At 41.2% G+C, this 25,369-nt stretch overlaps 1 protein-coding gene across 6 annotated transcripts in view; it reads left to right on the top strand.

Moving 5' to 3' along the window:
- The window catches only part of uba6 (ubiquitin like modifier activating enzyme 6), a 329,252-nt gene that overhangs the window by 154,716 nt on the left and 149,167 nt on the right, over positions 1–25,369 (top strand). For all 6 annotated transcript variants that reach the window (XM_073024872.1, XM_073024863.1, XM_073024889.1 and 3 more), the window contains 2 exons: positions 7,424–7,501; positions 15,707–15,888. In XM_073024872.1, coding sequence (XP_072880973.1) covers positions 7,424–7,501; positions 15,707–15,888 — 260 coding nt within the window. The remainder of the gene's footprint in view (positions 1–7,423; positions 7,502–15,706; positions 15,889–25,369) is intronic.

The following is a 25,369-nucleotide window of genomic DNA, read 5'->3' as shown; positions in this document are numbered from 1 at the left end:
AACTAAAGGAATAAAAGCTTTCCTCTTACTATCTTTCCTTTCAGTTAGTCCTGACGAAGGGTCCCGGCCCGAAACATTGACAGCGCTTCTCCCTATAGATGCTGCCTAGACGCATTTTGTGTGTGTTTTTGTTGGAATAAAAACTTTTTTAGATTTATTTTCAGAGGACTGTTTAATGTCTTTTTTGCAGTTAATGGATAAATATGATATATCTAGTACACATTTTTTTTAGGTATTTACAAGTTGGGAATTTTTTACGTGATTTTTTTCCCGAACTATCCATTGGCTTATTCACCAAATTTGCTTTATGCTATTTTTCAGCTTAAGCCATTTCAAAAACAACTAATAGCTATTATATATAAACAGTTAATGAATGCACGTATGACGCCTAATGATAAGGTTAAAGATACTTGGGAACTAGAACTTCAGCATTCACTTTCAGATGATCAATGGAGTAAAATTTATTATCTAGTTAATAATTCATCTGCCTGTGCATGTCTCTCCCTAATTCAGTTTAAGATAGTGCACAGGGCCCATATGTCAAAAGATAAATTAGCGCATATTTTTTCTAATATAAGCCCCACCCGTGACAGATGCAACGCTGAGGTGGCTACTCTAAAAAATATGTTTTGGTCCTGTGTAAAGTTAAATAATTTTTGGAGGGATATTATCCAAATCCAGAATATTATCCAAAGTTATAGATGTGGATTTACAACCCAATTCACTCATGGCAATCTTTGGGATTATTCCAGAGGAAATGGGGAGAGTTTCTGCTTCTGCTCAACATGTGATAGCCTTTTTTTTTGTAATTTATTTTTTTTATTGAAGTTCATCATTAAACAAACATTTCCAAAAGATGTATTTCAGACATTGTACATATATATTATATAATCATATATATCACAAATCTCCACAAAGTATTTATCTGAGGTATACACTTGTGGAAAAGAGTGGAAAGAAAAAACAAGCAAAAGGAAAATACTATGTACAAATAGGGAGTGATTTTTTTTTTACAGCATATTCATTGATTTGTGAGAATAAAATCAGGCCTATGAGGCATTATGTAGTTAAAGCATTTTTCCCAGTTTGAATCAAATTGTTCCAGCTTATGATTAACAGATGCTGTTATCTTCTCCATTTTGTAAATGTCCATTGTAATTTCCATCCATGTATTTAAAGTTGGGCTCTCCTGTGATAACCATTTCCTAGTAAGAGTCTTTTTACCAGCCACCAACAGAATATTCATTAAATATTTATCTCTTTTCAACCATTCTTGAGGTATATGTCTGAAATATATGGTCTTACTCTCTGTGGTAGTGGTCACCAACCTTTTTAAGCCCAAGATCCCCTACCTCGGCCTTAGTAAAAGGCAAGATCGACCCCACATCAATTAGTTACACGCATGCGCACCAGGGCAGAAAAGACCGAAAGTAAAACCCCGCAACCCGGAAGTAGAAATAATATATAAACACCGGGGGGTACCCACCCTTTTTTTTTTCACTGCAGACCAGTTTAATATTGATAATATTCTTGCGGACCGGCCGATGGGGTCGCCGGGGTGGGGGGGGGGGGGGGTGTTGTTAAACGCGACTGGAATACAGCGATACTCAAAGCAGATTCCTTATGTCCAGTCTATTCTAGTTTTCACGGCTCTCGGCTTCTGTACTGCTTGCTCGCGTTTTTTCTGCTGAGAAAACTCAGCGGGTTCGTCTTTAAGTGCTGGGTGCTTGGATTCAGGGTACCGAAGCAGTTTTGAGGGCTTCGTTGCCTCATTAGACAGCCTCCGGGCCTGAACTCAGCCCGCCGCCAGACGCCTTGGCCACGTGTGCTGGTCGTGGGTGGGGTGAGAGGACAAGGTCAGGGCCGGTGGTCACAGTCTGGAGAGCGCGGCAGACCAAGCGGGGAGTGCGACAGAGTGCCCGCCTGCCCCCCCCCTTGTAGCATCTATCGGTGGACAAATGTTTGTTTCAGTAGATCGCAGTGCGTAGTTGCTCTGATATTTACGAAACGCTGAGTCCGAATTAGGTCGTCTGCGAATATTTTAGCACCGGGTTCCCCACGAACATTCAGTGTGCTAAACAGGTTCAGAGGCAGCGCTGCAGGCCAGTAGCGACAGCACTTCCCGCCTGTCGCCCGAGGGCAACCAGTGATCCCTGGTGCGAGGGTATCACTGCGTTTAGTTGCCTGATGACTTCCCGTGGGTTCAAGTTCAACAGTGGGCTGACAGGGAATGAGGAAAAGTGCAGCTGACTCATATCGTTCCCTCGCAGCCCGGTGGTTGGGGACCAGTGAATTGCACTGTGTAGTGCGGGAGAGCTATACACATGCACACTGGACAGAAAGAACGGAACTAAAACCCTGCAACCCGGAAACAATCTCAACAGTGTGTATTTCTTTTTCATTTTTTTTTCGGGATCAACTGGGAAAGTCTCAAAGATCGACGAGTCGATCGTGATGGATGCGTTGGCGACCACTACTCTAAGGGTATTTCGCATTTAACAATGTCTTGTAGGGCATTGTGTATCCCCCTCCAATAGTCTTTTATAATAGGGCAGTCCCAAAAAATATGATAATGATTTGCATTTTGATTTCCTCAATTTCTCCAGCAAACAGGGAGGTTACTATCATAATGGGATTTCTGAGAGGGTGTAATAAAATATCTTATCAAGTTTTTCCATCCAAACTCCGTCCATTTCTGTGAACTGGTACACTTCCATTGATATCTCCATATTATTGTCCATTCTTCCTCAGATATAATTATCCCTCCTTCCTTCTCCCATTTTGTTTTAATGTATGAAGTCGAATGTGTTTTAAGATTTGACAACCCCTTATACATGCTTGAAATGATTCCACTACCATTAACTGAATTATGTGCTTTCCTAAATGGCTCTATCAAGCATGTACTTGCCTTGGTTACATTTTTAAGCGTCTTTTTAACATATTGTCGCATCTGTAAATACCGATTAAAATCTTGTTTTTCTAATAAGTGTTTCTCTTTAAGCATTTCAAAACTGAACAGTGTTCCTTCTTTCATTATGTTGAAAAGAACTGTTATTCCTTTAGCTGTCCAGTCCTTAAATCTAGCATCCAATTTATTTGGTATAAAATCCGAGTCATATGCACACCATTTAAGAATTGCAATATCTCCCTCTAGATTATAATCTTTTATAGTAGTTTTCCATATTTTAAGAGTCAGTTTCACCCATGGGTTGTCGATAGTATTTATGTACCTTTGCAGGTTGTTATCAGCCAAAATTGCTTGTATGGGGATGGGAAGTACCCACTCCTCAATGTTTTTCCATTGAGCGTCATATGATGGGTTGCATCAACATATCACAGCTCTCAACTGTGCTGCAAAATAATAATCTCTAAGAGAAGGCAAGCCCCATACCCCCTTTTCCTTTGCTAATTGCAAAGTTTTGAGACGAACTCTAGGCCTTTTCCCCTGCCAAATATACCTTGATAACATTTTGTTCAATTCATTGAATTGATTTTGATTAATCTCTATTGGTATGGTCTGAAAGAGATATAACAGTTTGGGCAGTATATTCATTTTAATAGACTCAATCCTTGAACTGAAACTGAAAAAAGGAATCAGGTTCCATCTTGCCATATCTTCCTTAATTTTTTATATAAAGGCTGATAATTACATTCTGATAATTTTGCCAAATCTTTTGGCATAATGTTGCCCAAATATTTGAAAGACTGTGTGCCATGCCCAGGGATATCTATTTTCAATTTCTCTTGGTGGGCTATAGTAATATGAAAATAATTGGGTTTTATCTATGTTGATCTTGTATCCTGATAATTGACCATATTGTTCAAAGGATTGCATCAGTTTAGGTAGAGTATGTTGGTTGCCCTAGATAGATCAAAATGCCATCCACGTAACAAGCCAATTTATGCTCTGTCCCTTTAATAGTAATTCCCCTGATATCTTCATTTTGTCTGATGTATTCAGCTAATGGTTCCAGATATAATGCGAAGAGTAGTGGTGACCATGCACAACCCTGTCTTGTGCCCCTTTCTGGGGTAAGACTATTTGATAAATATCCATTGATTTTAATCCTAGCAGTAGGATTGTCATATAGTGTCTGTATAGTTTTAATAATTGTGTCTTGGAAACCAGATCTATGTAAAACTCTGTATAAGAAAATTCCAATTAACCGAATCAAATGCCTTTTCAGCGTCCACGCTTATCACTATTGCTGAGCTTTTTTTCGTATATGATCCATAATGTGTAGTGTCCTTTGTATATTGTCTTGTGTCTGGCGTTGTCGTATAAATCCTGTCTGATCGTTACGTATCAGTATGGGTAGAAGCTCCTCTAATCGCTTGGCCATGATGGAGGTAAATAATCTATAATCTACATTAAGAATGGATATTGGTCTAAATGACCCGCATTCCATTTTATCCTTGCCTTCTTTCGGTATAGCTGAGATTATCGCTTCCTTCCAACTGGGTGGCATTTGTGCCTTTTTTAGAGCCCAGTTCAATGTGGGGAGTAAAACAGGGATCAACTCATTTTTAAATTCTTTGTACCACTCTGCTGTATACCCAACTGATCCTGGTGACTTGCTTAATTTAAGTCTACCTATTGCAGCTTTTAATTCAACTTCATTTATGTCAGCAGTCATCGTTCTATTTTGTTCTTCGCTTAAAGATGGTAACTCTAGAGAATTCAAGAAGGTGTCAGTTTGGGTTATGCTTCCCCCTGGAACTTTGTAAAACACTTCAAAAGCTTCCTGAATTTCACTTAGCTTATTTTTTATCATTTTCGTTCTTGGGTCCCTAATTCTATGAATTGTATTTTCTGCTTTTTTTTTCAGTTTCCACGCCAATATTTTCATAGATTTCGATCCATTTTCATAATGTCTCTGTTTCAGAAACATTAAATTTTTCCTGATTTCTTGCATAGCCAAACTATTAATTTCATTCCTAATTCTTTTAATTTCCTGTAATGTATCCTGTGCCAAATTCAATTTGTGTTTTTTCTCTAGTTCCTTCAGCCTACTTTGTAGTTCCTCTAAAGTTTTATTCCTTATTTTTTTCTTATATGAAGATATCGCTATAATTTTCCTTCTTAAGACAGCCTTCAGAGTATCCCATAAAATGGGAGGTGAAACCTCTCCATTATCATTAAATTCTATGTAGAGACCAATTTCTTTTTTAATTTGTTCCTCAAAGAACGGTTCACTGAGTAGACTTGAATTTAGTTTCCAAATAGTATTCTTTGGTTGTAGGTCAAAATCAGCAGATAAATATATAGGTGCATGGTCACTTACATCTGTTGTCCCAATTCCACAGGTGTTTATTTTGTCTTTGTCTTTTCCAAATGTTATGAAATAGTCTATTCTTGTACATACGGAATGGGGAGCAGAATAATGAGTGTAATCCCTTTTGTCAGGGAAAAGGTCCCTCCATCAATTAAACCAGCATCCTCAAAAAGTGTATTAACTTTCTTATGTAAAGATTTTATTTCATAGGATTTTCTATCGGAAGAGTCTAAGTATGGTTGTAATTGTAAATTTAAGTCTCCCCCACATATCAGGAGACCTTCTGTTTCCGTTACCATAATATCAGTAACTTTCTGAAAGAAACCAATATCACTTCCCGGGGGTGCTTATATATTCAATAGAGTAACTGAATTTCCATCTATATTCCCCCTTACCAGAATATAACTGCCCTCTTTATCTCCCATTTCGAATACTTTTTCAAAATTTAGCTTACTTGACATAAGAATAGCAACTCCTCTCCTATGTTCTGATTTATATGAGGAGAAAAACAAATTAGTGAAGCCCATTCTCTTTAGTTTTCTATGCTCATTGTCACTTAAATGAGTTTCCTGTAAATATACTACATGGGCTTGTTCTTCTTTCATTTTGGATAAAATTCTATTATGTTTGATTGGATTTAATAGCCCATTGACATTAAAAGAAATGAATTTTACTTTGTCCTTAGCCATTTGTATTTATCTGTCAATGTATCATTGAAATTAGCAGAATAAAACTTAATCGATCTACTCCCTGAACAAATAAGAACCAAGAAATGCAAATAATAACAAAAATGGCAACGAACGTGTGATTCCAAGGCTGAGGTCTCTAGTAGATGACCCTGCGTTGAGCTAGAGGAAATGTCTAGCTGTGGGGGATAACCCCTCCTACTTGTGAGTTGAGGGCCCCCATTGCAGTATTCATAAAAGTCAGTGAACAAATCCATTACACAGAAAAGATTTCCCTGTGTACTCCTCTATATATATATATGCACACATATATATATATTCTCATTTTGATGGGGGAAAAGGAGTAAGTGAACGAATAAGGAATAACAACTAAGTAATATAAAATCCACATTTTTATAAGTATTTCTCAAGATAGGTATATCACCGTCTACTTTTGCTTCCGTTTAGCTTCTCAACATTTTTAAAGTTAGCCAAACCTTATGGCTCTTCTGGAGGGGGTGAGGACTGTCTCTGGAAAACTCCCGGTCTCTTTCTGATATACTTCTCTCGACCTCCTCCCGTCCCCTGCCTTCTCGATTCTCGCCCTATTTCCCAAGCAGAACGGGATAATTCCTCTGCCAGGCTTTCCCTCGGTTTGATCACGCTGACGGGTAACCTTCCGGCCTTCATGTCTGTAGTCGTCTCTTCCACTGTCTGGTACAACCACGTCCCGTCTTCATAAAACACTCAAAGTTTAGCAGGGTATGGAGTTTGAAATCTAATCCTTTATTGCTTTAGTACTCACTTTACTTATGAGTATTCTTTACGTTGTGATAGCCTTTTCAACTTTATTGGCTAAGAGAGCTATCTTGTTATACTGGAAAGATTCTAATCCACCTGCTGTTTTTAACTGGCTCTCCTCCATTATGTCCTGTTTAAGTTTGGAGAAAATTAGAAGCCGGTCGTTTGACACATCTTTTACATTTGAGCAAGTCTGGCAACCCCGATTCAATATTTTCATATGATTTAATTTTTTTTATTTTTTCAAGGAAAAACTTTCTTTATCCGCGAAGGTTTGGAGGTGACTGGAGGGATGTTTTCTTTCTTCTTTTTTTCAAATTTTATCCTCAAATGGACTGCCTAATCTTTTTTTTTGTTTAGCGGGTTTTTTTCCCTCTTTATTAATAAAATTTCCAATCTTTTTTTTTCTTTACCATTTGTCAAGAGAAGTTGTGGTTTCTTGTTTATATACTATATACAACAGCTTAACATTATATTTAATTGACTTTGACAGTTTTTTTTGTTGTTTCTACATTTTTTGTATTATGTGTTTGCTAAAACTTCTCTGATTTATATTTTTTTCTCTGTTGGAAAATTAATAAAAAGAGATTGAAAATGAAAAATGAGAATTATTTTTTCAAATATATGTATTATATCAAGCTTCAAGCATTATGATTAATCTATGGTATGTTTCCCTTACAGGTTACCATCACTGACCCTGATTTAATTGAAAAATCCAATCTAAACAGACAATTTCTCTTTAGACCACAACACATACAGGTATGATAAACAATAACCTCTGTACATCTTTTGCTTGACATGAAAAAGTTTCCACAAAAATGTTACAGCTTCTATGAGTCAATAATTGTTAATACATTTACAACCGTCGGCCTCATATTATGTAAGGAAATGGCAAGTGTGGCTGAAGGTAATAAGGATGAGAAAGCATTATATTTAAGGAAAAAAAATACTTAATATTTCCTGCTCAGCAACAGGCCATATGGGAGTGTTCACAATGGGAGGTTAGACCATTGGCAGGAGAATCTGAAGAGGTTTCTCAGCAGTTATTCATGATGAACAGATGGTGAAAGTGTGTTTACAACAATGGATATTGCAGAGAAGGTAGATGTGGGGATGAGAGTGGGAAGAAGATTGGTGATCCCAGCAGCAGGTAAGAGAGAGAGAAGAAACAGCTCTATAAGAGAGGCTGAAGGTTTCCATGTAGAATTGAGTTAAACACTTTCAGCTCCTACTTAGAGTCAGAGCCATACCACAAGGAATACAAACCCCTTCAGAACTTTTAGCCGATCAAGCTTCAGAACTATTTAGTTCCATATGCCTGCATATGGCCCATATTTTCTCAGAACCTTTCCTATCAATTTACCTGTCCAAATGTTTTTTAAATATTGTAAATGTGTTTACCTGTACCATTGCTTCTGTTGCTCATTCCATATATGTACCACCATCTAGATGGTACCCCTTGGGTCCCTAAGCTTTTCCCTTCAACTTTAACCCTCTGTCCTCCAGTTTTGGACAGCCTACCCTGGGGAAAAGACTAGCTTTTCAAATTTTCTATGCCCCTCTTGATTTTCTAAGCATGTCTAAGGTCATTGTAAGTCTTTCTTGCACTCTTGTTGCTGAGTCTTGTTCATCATTGACCTCTGTGGCACATGGCTGGTGACAGGCATCCGGTTTGAAAAACAATCATTTACCACCATTTCCTATCTCCTTACATCAAGCTATCTTTTTTCCAATTGGCTAAATTGGCCTGGATCTCATTTGGTCTAACTTTCTGGACCAGCCTACCATACCTTATAAAAGGCCTTCAAAAATCCACAATGATAATGTCTTCTTGGTAATACTTTTAAAAACTCAGGCAAATTTGTGGGATATGATTTCCCACTCACAAACCCATGTGGCCTATCCCTAAGCTGGCCGTGCCTTTACAAATGCATGAAGATCTTTTTCCACAGAATACCCCGCAAAAGCTATCCCAGCCAACACTGAAATAAGGCTTATGGGCTTGTAGTTCCCTGGCTATCTTGCAGCCTTTCCTGAATAAAGGCATACCATTAGTTCAGTCTTCTGGTATCTCACCTATGGCCAAGAAAGATAAATCTGCCAGGGCCCCTGCAATTTCTTCCCTAGTTTCCCACAATTTTTTTGGATACAGTTGGCCAGGCCCTGGGGAATTTTGTAGAAAAAATGCTGAAGAAACCACCTGATAGTGCCTGGCTCTTCCCTTCTTAAGGCTGATTTATACTTGTGTGTCGCATCTACGCTGTAAGTAATGTGTACCTTATGCCGTAGGGTGACGTGCACCTGTCCAGAAAAGTTACTCACATGATGCGGTGACGCAGATCGCAACAACTGTGATTGGTCTGCATGATAGCATCGCATTTCCTCCTACACATTTCTGGTTGCTTCTTCTCTGCCATGTCTGTAGACTGTGCATACACCGAAGCGAAATAGATGAACCAAATTGTCAATTCTACCTGCCGACATGCGAAAATGTTTGAAATGGATTTCCTCATCCGTGTCTCTCACGAAGAAACTCAACACAGTGGCATAGAAACCCCACCGCCAACTAACATTTTGGCGCACACCAACACATGCTCGCGGCGTAGAGTGACGCAGAAATGAAAATCAGGGTTACGGCGTAGGCTGCGGCATAGCCCATACGCACAAGTATAGATCAGCCTTAAGCTTTAATTTCAGGATTCTAAGTATGTTCTGTCAATGTTGCTAATGTCCACACTGCTACCACCCATCACTTCCCACTTAGCACACATTATCAATCATTGCTGTTTAAAAATAAAAAGAAAATATTATTTTAAATAATATGATGTTGATTCCAAAGTTAGCAACAAGCAGATTCCTAAACTGTTTGCCATCCCTTCATCTGCCTGGACTCCATTTTCTGGAATATTTTCCCTAAACCCTTCTAGCTATCTCATGCCCTTGTCTCATTTAAGACCATTTTAAGATCTCCCTATTGATCCACAACCTATCTGCTGACTAAACACCCTGTTTTATCTTGTGCTTCTCAAGTTAAAAACTAGAACATTACAGCACAATACAAGATGTTGTGCTGGCCTTTTAATATCAATCTAACCCTTCCCTCCTGCGTAACCCTCCAGTTTTCTATCAGCCATATGCCTACTAAGAGTTTGTTAAATGCCGCTAATTTATCTGCCTCTGACTTCCATTCACCCCGGGCCTATATGTTCCAACAGTCATCTTAAAATTATGCTTCATTTCAGTCCTTGGAAAAAAGTCTCTGGCTATCCGCGATGCATGTTATCATCTTGTACGCCTCCATAAGACCACAAGACATAGGAGCCGAATTAGGCCATTCAGCCCATCGAGTTTGCTCCACCATTCCATCATAGCTAATCCAATATCCCACTCAAACCCATACACCTGCCTTCTCACCATAACCTTTGATACCCAGACCAATCAGAAAACTTCTGCTTTAAATATACCCATGGAGTTGACATCCATCACAGTCCATGACAGAGCATTGCACAGATTCATCACTCTCTGGCTTAAAAAAAACTCCTCCTTACCTCTGTTCTAAAAGTTCAGCCCCTCAATTTTGAGGCTGTGCACTCTAGTTCTGGATACACCCACCACAGGAAACATCCTCTCCACATCCACCCTATCTAGTCCTTTCAACAATCAGTAGGTTTCAATGAGATGCCCTCACATTCTTCTAAATTCCAGTAAGTACAGGCATAAAGCTGCCAGGCGCTCCTCATATGTTAACCCCTTCATTCCCGGAATCATCCTCATGACCTTCTCTGTACTCTGTCCAATGACAACATGTCCTTTCTGAGATATGGAGCCCAAAACTGTTGACAGTACTCCAAGTGTGGCCTGACTAGTATCTTATAAATGCTCAGCATTATCTCCTTGCTTTTATATTCTGTTCCCCTTAAAATAAATGCCAACATTGCAATTGCCTTCTTTACCACAGATTCAACCTGTAACCTTCTGGGAGTCTTGCACGAGAGCTCCTAAGTCCTTCTGCACCTCTGATATTTGACCCTTCTCCCCATTTAGATAATAGTTCTCAATATTATTCTTTTACCAAAATGCATTATCATACATTTCCCAACACTGTATTCCATTTGCCACTTTTTTGCCCGTTCGTCCAATTTGTCTGAGTCCTGCAATTGCATTGCTTCCTCAGCACTACCTACCCTTCCAACTATCTTTGTTTCATCTGCAAACTTTGCCGTGAAGCCATCAATTCCATTATCTAAGTCATTGACAAACAATGTGAAAAGTAGCTGTCCCAATACTGACCCCTGAGGAACACTAGTCACCAGGCAACCAGAAAAGGCCCCTGTATCCCCACTTGCTGTCTCCTGCTTATCAGCCTTTCCTCTATCCATGTCAGTATCTTTCCTGTAATGCCATAGGTTTTTATTTGGTTAAGCAGGATCATGTGTGGCAACTTATCGAATGGCTTCTGAAAATCCACATAAGTGACATCCACTGCCTCTTTTTTCCACTCTGCTTGTTACTTCCTCAAGTTACTCTTAATAGGCAAAATTTCCCTTAAGAGAAACCATGCTGATTTTGACTTTATCATTAGTCTCCAAGTACCCTGAAACTTCATCCTAAATAATAGATTCTAGCACATTCTCAACCACTGAGGTTAGGCTAACTGGCCTATAATTTCCTTTCTTTTGCATTCCTCCCTTCTTAACGAGTGGAGTGACATTTGCAATTTTCCAGTTCTCTGGGACCATGCCAGAATCAAGTGATTCTTGAAAGATCATGACCATTGCATCCGTTATTTCTTCAGCAACCTCTCTCAGATGTAGTCCATCTGGTCTAGGTGATTTGTCCACCTTAAGACCTTTGAGTTTGCCTAGCACTTTTTCCTTTGAAATAACAGTGGCACTCACTCCTGCTCCTTGACACTCACGAACCTCTGGCACACTGCTAGTGTCTTTCATAGTTGAAGACTGATGGAAAGTACCCATTAAGTTCATCTGCCATTTCTTTGTCCCCCATTACTACCTCACCAGCATCATTTTCTGGTGATCAAATGTCAACTTCCACCTCTCTTTTACTCTCTCTACAACTGAAAAACTTCTAGTATCCTACTTTATATTATTGGCTAATTTGCTTTCATATTTCATCTCTTCCCTTCTCATAGCTTTTTTAGTTGCCTCTTGTTATTTTTAAAGCTTCCCAATCACTTTTGCTACCTTATATAACCTTTCCTTGGGTTTTATGCAGTCCTTAATTTCCTTTGTCAGCCACAGTTGCCTACCCCTGCCATTTGAGAACAATTTCTTTTGTGGGACATATCTATCCTGCTCCTTGTGAACTATTTCCAGAAACTTCAGCCATCTCTACTCTGCCGTCATCCCTGACTGTATCCTCCTCCAATCCACCTGGGCAAACTCCTTTCATGCCTCTGTAATTCCCTTTATCCCATTGCGATACTGATACTTGTGACTTATGCTTCTTCCACTCAAAATGCTGTATCAATTCAATCATATTATAATCATGCCTCCTAAGGGTTCCTTTATGTTAAGCTCTCTAATAAGATCTAGGTTTTTACACCTCACCTAATCTAATTTAGCCTTTCTCCAAACAGGCTCAAGCAGAAGCTGTTTTAAAAAGCCATCTTGTAGGCATTCAACAAATTCCCTCCCTTGCAAAGCGACACCAACCTGATTTTCCCAATCCCCTTACATTTCCCCATTACAATTGTGACATTACCCTCCATCAAGATACCTCATCCTCCTTCGCTCCAAAGAGAGACACCCTAGCTAACTTTGCTATCTTCATAACATGTGACCTCTAATCTAGGCAGCATCCTGGTAAATTTCCAATGCACTCTCTCTAAAACTTCCACATCCTTTCAGGACAGAACACAATATTCTAAGAATGGTCTAACCAGGGTTTTCTAGAACTGAAACATTACCTCGCAGCTCTTGAATTCACTCTCCCAACTGATGAAGGTCAACAAACCATGTGGTTTCTTAATCCTTGCACGGCAACTTTTAGGGATCTGTGGACATGGACACAAAATCCTTATGTTCCTCAACATTGCAGACAATCGTGCCATTAACCTTGTATTCTACCTTCAAGTTACTAATGTTCATTTTAACCACATCCACTGCCCCACACAAAGCATGCTGACTGTCCCTAATTAGACTATGTTGATCCAAGTACTCATGAATCCTTTCTCTAACCAACCTCTCCAATCATTTCCATCACTGAAGTAAGATTTGTCTGCACCGGTGGTCTAATGGTATACCCACCCAGACCTTGGAAGCTAGCAACTCAGCCTTCTGAAACAGACAAATGTTTTTAAAAAGAATGGCAAGGTTGCAGTTCATTGCGCCAAACAAGGCTCAGGGAGGAACTGAAGTAAGATTTACTGGTTTATATTGCCTTGGTTATCCTTTGTCTTTTTCTTGAACAAAGGAATAATATTTGCCACCCAGTCATCTGATAATACTCCTGTAGCAAAGGAAGACATAAAGATCTCTTACTGTAATCTCTTCCCTCACTTTCCATAGTGAGCTGGAGTATATCCTGTCTGGCCCCAGGGATTTATCTATCCTAATGTTCTTCCAAGGTTCTAGTATATGCTCTTCCTCAATGTCAACATGATCAAACACATCAGCCTGTTTTTATGCTGTCGCATCATCATGGTCCCTCTCACTGGTGAATGCTGATGCAAAGTATTTATTAAGGACCTCCCCAACACTAGAAACATGTTTCCTTGAGCATCCATGATCCTCATTCTGGCCATCATCCTGTTCTCCACGCACATTTAGTAGGCCTTGGGGTTTTCCTTAATCCCACTCACCAAGGCATTCTCATGCCTTGTTTTAGCTGTCCAAAGTCCATTTTTCAGCTTCTTTGTAACTCTCTAGCACCCTATCTAATCCTTTTTCCCCAAACTTTAAATAAGCTCCATTGTTCCTCTTGAATGGTTGTTCCACATCTTTTCTCAAACATACTTCCTTTACCTTACCATCTTTTCCCCACTTCAATGGGACAAACCTGTCCAGAACCCCAGTGCGTATGTTCCCAAAACAACCTCCACAACCTCCACTGTTGTGCATTTCCCCAAGTACATCTGTTCCCAATTATGCTCCCCGTTCCTGCCGATAAGCATTATAATCCCACTCCCAGTTATATACTTCCCTATACTGTTTGGTCTTTTCTTTCTCCAAGGCGGTCACTATCTCAAATGCTCAAACACTGGCAAATTTTATTGCCTAGTACCAGATCTCTTTAGTCAGGATTCCTTCCTAGACACACCTAACATATTCCACCCCAACTGCTTCATGCCGTACCCTATCTCTACTGTTCCCATTCCCCTAATAGGTTAAATTAAACCCTTCCCCAAGCTCTAGCAAACTGATCAATATGATTTTTGTACAGATAATACCTTCCCCAGAAGAGATCCCAATGATCCTAGAAATTTGAAATCCTACATCCTACACCAATTCCTCAGCCACACATTCATCTGCCAGATTATCCTATTGCTACCCTCATGCTGGCACGTGGCACTGGCAACAATCCAGAGATTACAACCCTTAAGGCCTTGCATTTCAGCTTCCTACTGAGCACCCTATGTCACTTTTCAGAACCTAATCCCTTTTCCTAGCTATGTTGTTGGAATCAGTACATACCATGACTCGTGACTGCTCACCCTCTACCTTAAGAATACTGTGGACACAATCTGAATTGTCCCTGACCCGTGCACTATCTTGGAATCTCTGTCACGTGAACAATATCTCCTGTCTTTTCCGCTAACTGTTGAATCCTCCATCACCACCGCTCTCTATTACTCTTCCCTGCACTCATTTCCCCCATCCCCTCTGAGCTACAGAACCAGAGTTCCTGCAGTTTTCATACACTATGTCTGATTGTCACTGAGGTGTGACATGGGCAGCAGTCGGGAGATTACTACCCTTGAAGTCCTGTTTTGCAGCTGCCTACCTAGCTTCCTCTTCAGGAGTTCATCCATGTTCCTACAAATGTTGTTTGTATAACACTATTTCTGGCTGGCTACTGTCTCCCTTTAGAATAGTGTGAACTCAATCTGAGGCACCCTGACAATGGCACCTGGGAGGCAGTATACCATATGTGTGCTTTTTTCACATACACATCATTTCCTGTTTGTGCCTGTACCCACTGAATCCTCTATAACTCTTTCTTCTCTTCCCCTCTTCTCGGCCCTTCCTTTCTGAGCTGCAGTGCCATAGACCCTGGTTACTGTTGATCCCTCCAACAGTATGCCCCACATCTCACATGAAGAACACACCATCCATTCTCGTTCTGGGTTGATAGACTGAGAAAAAAAGAAACTTACATAGAGCGTTTGCCTCTTCTTGCCCAAGCCCATCGAGACCTCAGATGGCATTTATTTCTTGGTCAGCATGTCATAAAGAAAAAATTCATGACAAGGTACTCTCCTTCAAGGGATTGTTTTAGACAAGATTTCCTTTAGTTTGAAAGTATCATTTGTACATGGCTGCTATATTTCATTCCCAATCTAACAGTATTCTGCTTTCTCTTGTGCCAAACGACTTGGGAGCTGTAGCAAAATTTGAATCTTGTGGGTTCAGGAAATTAACTATTAAGATGTTTTTTCCTTGCGACTGCCTAAAACACACTAGTAACAGTGTAGACAGTATCAGTGAAATTAATCAATCTTTTGAAAGTAGAACTGCTGCCACTTTATGACTTTAATAAACAGTACAAATTAGTGGGATGCCTGCCCATAGTATTTAGGGAAAGGATCATTGCTCCAATCCTGAAAACTCTGGCTAACGGAATGTGAAAGCAAGCTGTTGGTACTCTGGTTTGCTGTGCTTATGGCTAAGTCCTGTCCAAGAATTGGAACCAGATGGTAAACACTTGTTGCTGATCTATCTCTGTTCTGTGTATTCTGTGCTTTCCTCAGCATTAATCAATGTTTTCTGTTTCCATTCTCAGAAACCAAAGAGTTGCACAGCTGCATCAGCCACCTTGACCATAAATCCCCAGATGAAAATAGATGCTCACCTCAACAAAGTGTGTCCATCTACTGAGAACATTTACAGTGATAATTTTTATACCCAAGTAGATGTTGTGGTCACTGCTCTAGATAATGTAGAAGCAAGGAGATACATTGACAGGTAATGTGGAAGCAAACATGCTGTCTGTTGAGGAGAAATGTGGGTTAATACCCTTAGAATTTATTTATTGTTTATTGACTTACAGTGCAGAGTAGGCTGCACCTCTGAACATTCCCCTAATTTAATCCTAACCTCAACACGGGACAATTTACAATGACCAATTAACCTACCATATGGGAGGAGACCAGAACACCCAGAGGAAACTCATCCCTCACAGGGAGAATTACCAAACTCCTTATAGATAACAGCAGGAATTGTACATAGGGCACTGGTACTGTAAAGCATTGTGTTTGCCACCACATCTGATTTGATACTCATTTAATACACATCTGTCATTGGTTTACTGAGGGTTAAGTAGTATTGAATTAAACACACATTCAGACAGAATGCCCTTAGTTTCAAAGTAAATATGCAAAAGGTAAGTCTGGTCCGGCGACTGAGATTCTAAATTGGAGAAAGGCCAATTTTGATGGCATCCAGAAAAGATTTGGCAAGTGTGGATTGGGACAGGCTGTTTTCTGTCATAGGTGTACTTCGTAAGTGGGAGTCTATCAAAAGTGAAATTTGGAATATAAAGTTTGTATGTGCCTGTCAGAATAAAAGCTAAACATAACAAGTGTAGGGAACCCTGGTTTTCAAGAGATATTGAGGTCCTGGTTAAGAAGAAAAAAGGAGGTGCAAGAATAGGCAGATATGAACAAATGAGGTGCTTATGGAGTGTAAGAAATGCAAGAGAACACTTCAGAATGAAATCAGGAGGGCTAAAAGAAGGTAAAATGAGGTTGTCCTAGCAGACAAGGCGAAGGAGAATCCTAAGGGATTCTACAGATGTGGTAGGAGAAAGTTGGTCCTCTGGAAGATCTGAATGGTAATCCCGTGTGGAGCCGAAAGAGATGGGGGGCATCTTAAATCCATTTTCATCTGTATTTACTCAGGAGATGGACACAGAGTCTATAGAAGAGAGGCAAAGTGACATCTACTTAAAGGACCATATACAGATTACAGGGGAGGAGGTGTTTGCTGTCCTGAGGCAAATCAGGGTGGATAAATCTCCAGGGCTTGACAAGATGTTCTCTCAGACCCTATGAGAGGCAAGTGCAGAAATTGCCAGGTCCTTAGTAGGGATATTTAAATCATCCTTAGCAACAGGAGAGACACCAGAGGATTGGAGGATAGCCAGTGTTATTCCACTGTTTAACATGAACAGTGTAAATATAAACCATCTAATTTTAGGCTAGTAAGCCTGACATCAGTAGTGGGAAAGTTACTGGATGATATTCGAAGAGCTTGGGTATATAAGAATTTGGATGGACATGGACTGATTAAGGACAGTAAGCATGGCTTGGTGCATGGTAGGTCATGTCTAACCAATCACAGAGTTTTATGAGGAAGTTATCAGTAAAGTGGATGAAGGCAAAGCAGTGAATGTTGTCTCCATGGAGTTCAGTAAGGCATTTGGCAAGGTACTGTATGAGAGGGTGGTCAAGAAGGTTCAGTCGCTAGGCATTCAAGATGAGATAGTAATTTGGATTAGACATTGGCTTTGTGGGAGAAGCCAGAGAGTGGTAGCAGATGGGTGCCTCTGACTGGAGCCTTTGACTAGTGGAGTGCCACAGGGATGGGTGCTGTGTCCATTGCTGTATGTCATCTCTATCAATGATCTAGATGATAATGTGGTTAACTGGATCAGCAAATTTCCAGATGACACCAAGATTGGGAGTGTGGTCGACAGTGAGGAAGGCTATCATGGTTTGCAGAGGGATCTGCATCAGCTAGAGAAATGTCAGATGGAATTTAATGCAGACATGTGCAAGGCATTGCACTTAGGTAAGACTAAGCAGTGTAGGTCCTACACAGTAAACTGTTGGGCATTGAGGAGTGCAGTAGAACAAGGGTATTGGGAATACAGGTCCATAATTAATTGGAAGTGATATTACAAGTAGACAGGATCCTAAAGAAGGCTTTTGGAATAGTGGCCTTCATAAATGAAAGTATTGAGTACAGGAGGTGGAGTGTTATGTTAAAGTTGTATAAGATGTTGGTGGCTGCTACTGTAGTGTACTGTGTGCTCTTTGGTCAACTACCTACAGGAAAGATGTGAAAAAGGTTGAAAGAGTACAGAGAAAATTTACAAGGATGTTGCTGGGTTGGAAGGACATGAGTTATAAGGAAAGATTGAATAGGTTTGAACTTTATTCCTTAGAATGTAGAAGACTGAGGGGAGATTTGACAGAGATATATAAAATGATGAGAAGTATAGATAGGGTAAATGCAAGCAGGCTTTTTCCACTGTGGTTGGATGGAACTACAACCAGAAGTCACGAATTAAGGGTGAAAGGTGAAAAGTTTAAGGGGAACACGAGGGAGAAAATTCTTCACTCTGAGGATTGTGAGAGTGTGGAATGAGCTGCCAGCACAAGTGGTCCATGTAAGCTGGATTTCAATGTTGAAGTGAAGTTCAGATAGATGCATGGGAGGTGTTTGGAGAGCTATGGTTCCAGTGCAGGTCAAAGAGAGGAGGCAGTTTAAATGGTTTGGCATGGACTAGATGGGCTAGAGGCACTGTTTCTGTGCTGTACTCTTTTTTCTTGCATAATTGGAAAGAAACAGAATTTTCACATTGACAAACTTTACATTAACAACTTTACAGAGATGTTGCTCTACAATTCTGTCCATCTTTATTTTTATCAAAGAGAAAATCAGTGCCGCCAAAAAAATGTTGAAAATAGCAAGGAAGACATAAGAGCAGAATTACGACATTCAGCCAATCAAGTTCTCTGCACCATTCCATCATGGCTGATTTATTATCAGACTCTCAACCCCAATCTCCTCCCTTCTCCCATTAACCTTTGTCACCCTGATTAATCAAGAACCTATAACTCTCCACCTTAAGTATACAAATGATTTGGCCTGCACAGATGTATGTGGCAATGTGCTATATGGCTGTTCTAAATTAACGTCCTTTTATTCTGGGGCTGTTCCCTCTGGTCCGAGACTCCCTCACTATAAGAAACAACCTCTCCACATCCACTCTATCTTGGACTTTCAGTATTCAATATGTTTCAATGAAATCCCCTCTCATTCTTTTAAGTTCTAGTACAGGCCTACAGCCATCAAATGCTTCTCGTATGTTAACCCTTTCATTCCAGGGAATCTTGCTCGTGACGCCCCCCAAACCCTTTCTGTAGCCTGTACATCTTTAGTTAGTTAAGGGGCTCAAAACTACTCACAATACTCCAAGTGCAGTCTGACCAATGCCTTATAAAGCCTCAGCATTACATCCTTGCTTTTATATTCTAGTCCTCTTGAAATGAATACTAACATTGCATTTGCCTTCCTTACCACCAACTCAGACTGCAAGTTAACATTTGGGAGTCTGCATGCAGGGTTTTCTAAGAACTCTTGATTTTTTTTTAAATTTTCTCCCCATTTAGAAAGCTATCAATTCCTTCATCCAGATCTTCGACATATATCATGAACAAATGCGGTCCCAATGCTGACCCCTGCAAAAACCACTAGTCACCAGCAGCCAACCAGAAAAGGCTCCTTTTATCCCCTCTTCTTGCCGCCTACCAGTCAGCAAATCTTCTGTAAATGCTTTTATCTTTTTTTGTATTACCATGGATTCTTACTTTGTTTAGCGGCCTCAGTGCGGCACTTTATCGCAAGCCTTCTGAAAATCCAAATGAACAACATCCACTGACTCTCCTATGTCTATCCTGCTTGTTATTTCTTCAAAAAATTCTAACAGGCAATTCTTGTCGGGCACAATTTCCCCTTGAGGAAATCATGCTGGCTTTGAAGTATTTTATCATGTGTCCCCAAGTACCCCGAAGCCACATCATAGATAGATAGATACTTTACTGATCCTGAAGGAAATTACAGTGTCCCAGTAGCATTACAAGCCCACAGATACACAAATATTAGAAGAGAAGTAAGAAAGAATAAAAATAAGTTATCACAAATAACTTGAGAGGTTCATCACTTCCTCAGTTATAGGTTGACTCATTTTAGAGACTAATGGCTGAGGGTAAGAATTACCTCACATAGCACTCTTTGGAGCAGCACAGTTGTCTTAGTCTATTACTAAAAGTGTTCCTCTGTTCAGCCAAGGAGGCATGAGGAGGCTGAGAAACATTGTCCAGAATTACCAGGATTTTCAGTAGGGTCCTTTGTTCTACCACAACCTCCAATGTGTCCAGTTTGACTCCTATAACTGAGCCAGCCTTTCTAATCAGTTTATTGAGCCTGCTGGCATCACTCACCATTGCCCCAGCACTCCACTGCATAGAAGATTGTACCGGCGACAACAGACTGGTAGAACATGTGAAGGAGAGGCCTGCATACTCCAAAGTACCTCAGTCTCCTCAGGAAGTAAAGGTGACTCTGGCCCTTCTACACAGCCTCTGTGTTGGTGCTCCACTCAATTTTGTCACCCAGGTGCACCCCGAGGTACTTGTAGGTTCTCACTGCATCAGTAGTGACAGGGAGCAATGCAGGCTTGGTCTTCCTAAAATCCATCACCATTTCTTTTGCCTAACTTGAGTTGCAGATGACTCAGCTTGCACCATTTGACAAAGTCCTCCACTAGGCCCCTGTATTCATCCTCCCGTCCTCCCTTTATACATCCAACTATTGCTAAGTCATCAGAGGATTTCTGCAGATGACATGACTCAGTGTTGTATCTAAAGTCCGAGGTATACAGGGTAAACAGGAAGTGAGACAGTACCGTCCCCTATGGAGCCCCAGTGCTGCTTATAGTCATGTCTGACACACAGCTCTGAAGCTGCACACACAGTGGTCTACCATTCAGGCAGTCCATTATCCAGGATGCAATGAAAGTGCCAACCTGCAATGAATGGAGCTTTTCTCCCAGCAGTGAGGGCTGTATGGTATTGAAGGCAGTTGAGAAATCAAAAAGCATGATCCTCACAGAGCTACCCTGCTTATCTAAATGGGAGTAGGCGCTGTTCAGCAGGTAGATGACAGCATCGTTGACTCTGGCATGCTCCTGATAAGCAAACTGCAGGGGATTGCAAGCTGATCTGACCAGGGATTGGAGGTGAGCCAGGACCATCCTCTCTAGGGTCTTCATGCTGTGTGAGGTCAGGGCCACTGGACAGTAGTCATTCAAACTTACATTTGGCCCTTCTTGGGTACTGGGACCACACATGATGTTTTCCACACATTTGGGACCATTTCCAGGGTGAGATTCAGATTAAAAATGCTCTGGAGAACTGCACACAACTGCTCAGCACACTCCTTCAGGACCTTGGGGTTCACACCCTCAACCCCAGTGCTTTGTGGTGTCTGAGTTTACCCAAAGCCCTTCTCACCTTACATAAAATTATGAGTGGTATAGACAAGGTAAATGCAATCAGGCTTTTTCCACTGAGACTGGAACTAGAAGTCATGAGTTAATGGTGAAAGTTGAAATATTCAATGGGAAGATGAGGAGGAACTTCATTTGGAATGGAGGTGACAGTATAGAAAGAGCTGCTAGCAGAAGTGTTCGATACAGAGAACATTTAAGTGAAATTTGAATAAGTGCATGGATTGGCAGGGTAGTGGTTCTGGAAGACGATGATCCAGATCCAGCTCACTGGGATGAGGGAGAATAATAGTTTGGCATGAACTGCGTGGGCTAGAAGCCTGCTTCTGTGTTGTGCTTCATGACTTTTATCTCGTAGGCATCCATTCTCTTGGGATTCAGCAGCAACCTGATTTTCCCAATCTACCTGCATATTGAAATTCCCCCATGACCATCGTAACATTGCCCTTTTTAGAAACATAGGAACATAGAAAACCTGCAGCACAAAACAGGCCCTTCAGTCCACAAAGTTGTGCCGAACATGTCCCTACCTTAGAAATTACTAGGCTTATCTATAACCTTCTATTTTACTAAGCTCTATGTACCTATCTAAAAGTCTCTTAACAGACCCTATCGTATCTGCCTCCACCACTGTTGCTGGCAGCCCATTCCACGCACTCACCACTCTCTGAGTAAAAAACTTACCCCTGACATAAGAACATAAGAGATAGGAGCAGGAGTAGGCCAATCGGCCCCTCAAGCCTGCTCCGCCATTCAACAAGATCATGGCTGATCCAATCTTAACTCTAGTTTTCACCGAATCCCACAAGGCAACAGTGCCAACCAACAGGGCACCATGCCGCCCATTTTGTTTTATTATTCATCCCGCCCAAACCCATGTGATCACCCGGGGGAAAAAAAACCGAGTTGCCAATTGAGGAGAAAAAATCTGGAAAATTCCTCTCTGACCCATCCAAGCTATCGAAAACTGGTCCAGGAGATCACATGGCTGATCTAAACCTAGCCTCATGTCCACTTACCTGCTCGCTCACCGTATCCCCTAATGCCATTTTTATCCTGGAAAATGTCTATCTCCGTTTTGAATTTATTGAGTGTAGTAGCTTCCACAGCTCTCTGGGGCAGTAAATTCCACAGCCCCACTACCCTCTGAGTGAAGAAATTTCTCCGCATCTCAGTCCTGGAACGGCATCCCCTTATTTTAAGATTATGCCCCCTAGTCCTAGTTTCACCCATCATTGGGAACATTCTCCCTGCATTCACCCGATCAAGCCCCTTCACAATCTTATATGTTTCAATAAGATCGCCTCTCATTCTTCGGAACTCCAATGAGTAGAGTCCCAATCTACTCAACCTCTCATCATACATCAACCCACCCATCCCCGGAATTAACCTAGTGAACCTTCTCTGCACTGCCTCGAGAGCCTGTATGTCCTTTCTTAAGTATGGACACCAGAACTGCACGCAGTACTCCAGGTGTGGTCTCACCAATACCCGGTACAACTGCAGTTAGACCTCCCTGTTCTTATACTCCATCCCCCTAGCAATAAAAGCCAGCATTCCATTGACCTTCTTGACCACCTGCTGCACTTGCATACTAACTTTTTGTGTTTCCTGCACCAGGACCCCCAGATCCCTTTGCACAGAAGCACTTTCCAGTTTCTCTCTATTTAGATAATAACTTGCTCTATTATTTTTCCTGCCAAAGTGCAAGACCTCACACTTGTCAGTATTATATTTCATCTGCGAAATGTCTGCCCAATCACTCAGCCTATCTATGTCCCCCTGCAGGGTTTCAATGTCCTCCGCACTCATTACACTCCCTCCCATCTTTGTGTCATCAGCAAACTTTGATATGTTGCACTTAGTCCCTTTCTCCAAATCATTAATATAGATTGTAAAGAGTTGGGGTCCCAACACCGACCCCTGCGGAACACCACTAGTCACCAACTGCCAGTCTGAGAATAAACCATTTATCCCAACTCTCTGTTTTCTGTTAGAAAGCCAATCCTCCACCCATACCAGAATATTATCCCCAATCCCATGACTGACATCTCCTCTGTACCTACTCCCCAACACCTTAAACCTATGTCCTCTTGTGGCAACCATTTCAGCCCTGGGAAAAAGCCTCTGACTATCCACACAATCAATGCCTCTCATCATCTTGTACACATCTATCAGGTCACCTCTCATCCTCCGTCGTTCCAAGGGGAAAAGGCTGAGTTCACTAAACCTATTCTCATAAGGCATGCTCTCCAATCCAGGCAACATCCTTGTGAATCTCCTCTGCATCCTTTCTAGGCTTCCACATCCTTCCTGTAGTGAGGCGACCAGAACTGAGCACAGTATTCCTGGGGTCTGACCAGGGTCTTATATAGCTGCAGCATTATCTCTCGGCTCCTAAATTCAATTCCGCGATTGATCAATGCCAATACACCGTACGTCTTCTTAACCACAGAGTCAACCTGCGCAGCTGCTTTGAGCATCCTATGGACTTGGACCCCAAGATCCCTCTGATCCTCCACACTGCCAAGAGTCTTACCATTAATACTATATTCTGCCATCATATTTGACTTACCAAAATGAACCACTTCACACTTATCTGAGTTGAACTCCATCTGCCACTTCTCAACCCAGTTTTGCATCCTGTAACCTCTGACAGCCCTCCACACTATCCACAACACGTCCAACCTTTGTGTCATCGGCAAACTTACGAACCCATCCCCCCCCCACTTCCTCAACCAGGTCATTTATAAACATCACATGCTTTTTCTATCTCCCATTATAATTTGGACCCCACTTCCTTGGGAGACCTTTCAGAGGCCTGTATATGACTCCCACTGTAGTCTTCTTACCTTTAACCTTTGCAGTTATGAGTGTTATAAATATGGTTAATACAAGCAGGCTTTTTCCACTGAGACCTGAACTAGAGCTTGTGGGTTAAGGTGGAAAGGTGAAATGTTTAAGGGGAACATGAGGGAGAACGTCTTCACTCAGCTGCCAGTGGAAGTGTTGGATACAGTTTCAATTGCAATGTTTAAGAGAAGTTTGGATAGGTTCATGGCTGGGATCAGCTATGATCCATAAGCCATAGGACATTCAGTCCATTGAGCCTGCCCCACCATTCCATCATGGCTGATTCCGGATCCCTCTCAACACCCGTACACCTGCCTTCTCGCCATATCCATTGATGCCCCGACCGATCAAGAAACTATCAACTTCCACCTGAAATAGACCCACGGACTTGGCCTTCACCACAATCTGTGGCAGAGCATTCCACAGATTCATTACTCACTGGATTTTTAAAAAAATTCTCCTTAACAATGTTCTAAAAGTTCACCCCTCAATTTTGAAGCTGTTCCTTCTCATCCTGGATACCCCCACCATAGGAATTATCCTCTCCATATCCACCCTATCTAGTCCTTTCAGCATTCGGTAGGTTTCAATGAGATCCCCACGCATTCTTCTAAATTCCAGTGAGTACAGGCTCAAAGCTGCCAAATGCTTCTTGTGTTAACCCCTTCATTCCCAGAATCATCCTCATGAACCTCCTCTGGACTCTCTCCAAAGACAACACATCCTTTCTGTGATATGGGGCCCAAAACTGTTGACAGTACTCCAAGTGCAGCCTGACCAGTGTCTTATAAAACCTCAGCATTATCTCCTTGCTTTTATATTCTAGTCCCTTTGAGATAAATGGGAACATTGCATTTGCCTTCTTTACCACAGACACAACCTGTAAATTAACCTCCTCAGAGTCTTGCACAAGGAATCCTAAGTTCCTCTGCACTGCTGATGTTTGAACTTTCTTCCCATTTAGATAATAGTCTGCATTATTGTTCCTTTTAGTAAAATATCATATATTTCCCAACACTTTTTTGCTTATTCTTCCAATTTGTCTAAGTCCTGCTTCCTCAGCACTACCTACCCCTCCACTTATCTTGGTATCATCTGAAATCTTTGCTATAAAGCCATCAGTTCCATTATCCAAATAATTGACAAACTCAGTGTGAAAAGTAGCTGTCCCAATACTGACCCCTGTGGAACACCACTAGTCACTGGCAGCCACCTGAAAAGGCCTGTTTTATTCTCACTTGCTACCACCTGCCTGTCAACTATTCCTCTATCCATGCCAGTATCTTTCCTGTAGTG

This window comes from Hemitrygon akajei, chromosome 2 (assembly GCF_048418815.1).
Source record: "Hemitrygon akajei chromosome 2, sHemAka1.3, whole genome shotgun sequence".
Lineage (NCBI taxonomy): Eukaryota > Metazoa > Chordata > Chondrichthyes > Myliobatiformes > Dasyatidae > Hemitrygon > Hemitrygon akajei.
This window is presented reverse-complemented; position numbering and strand designations above follow the sequence as displayed.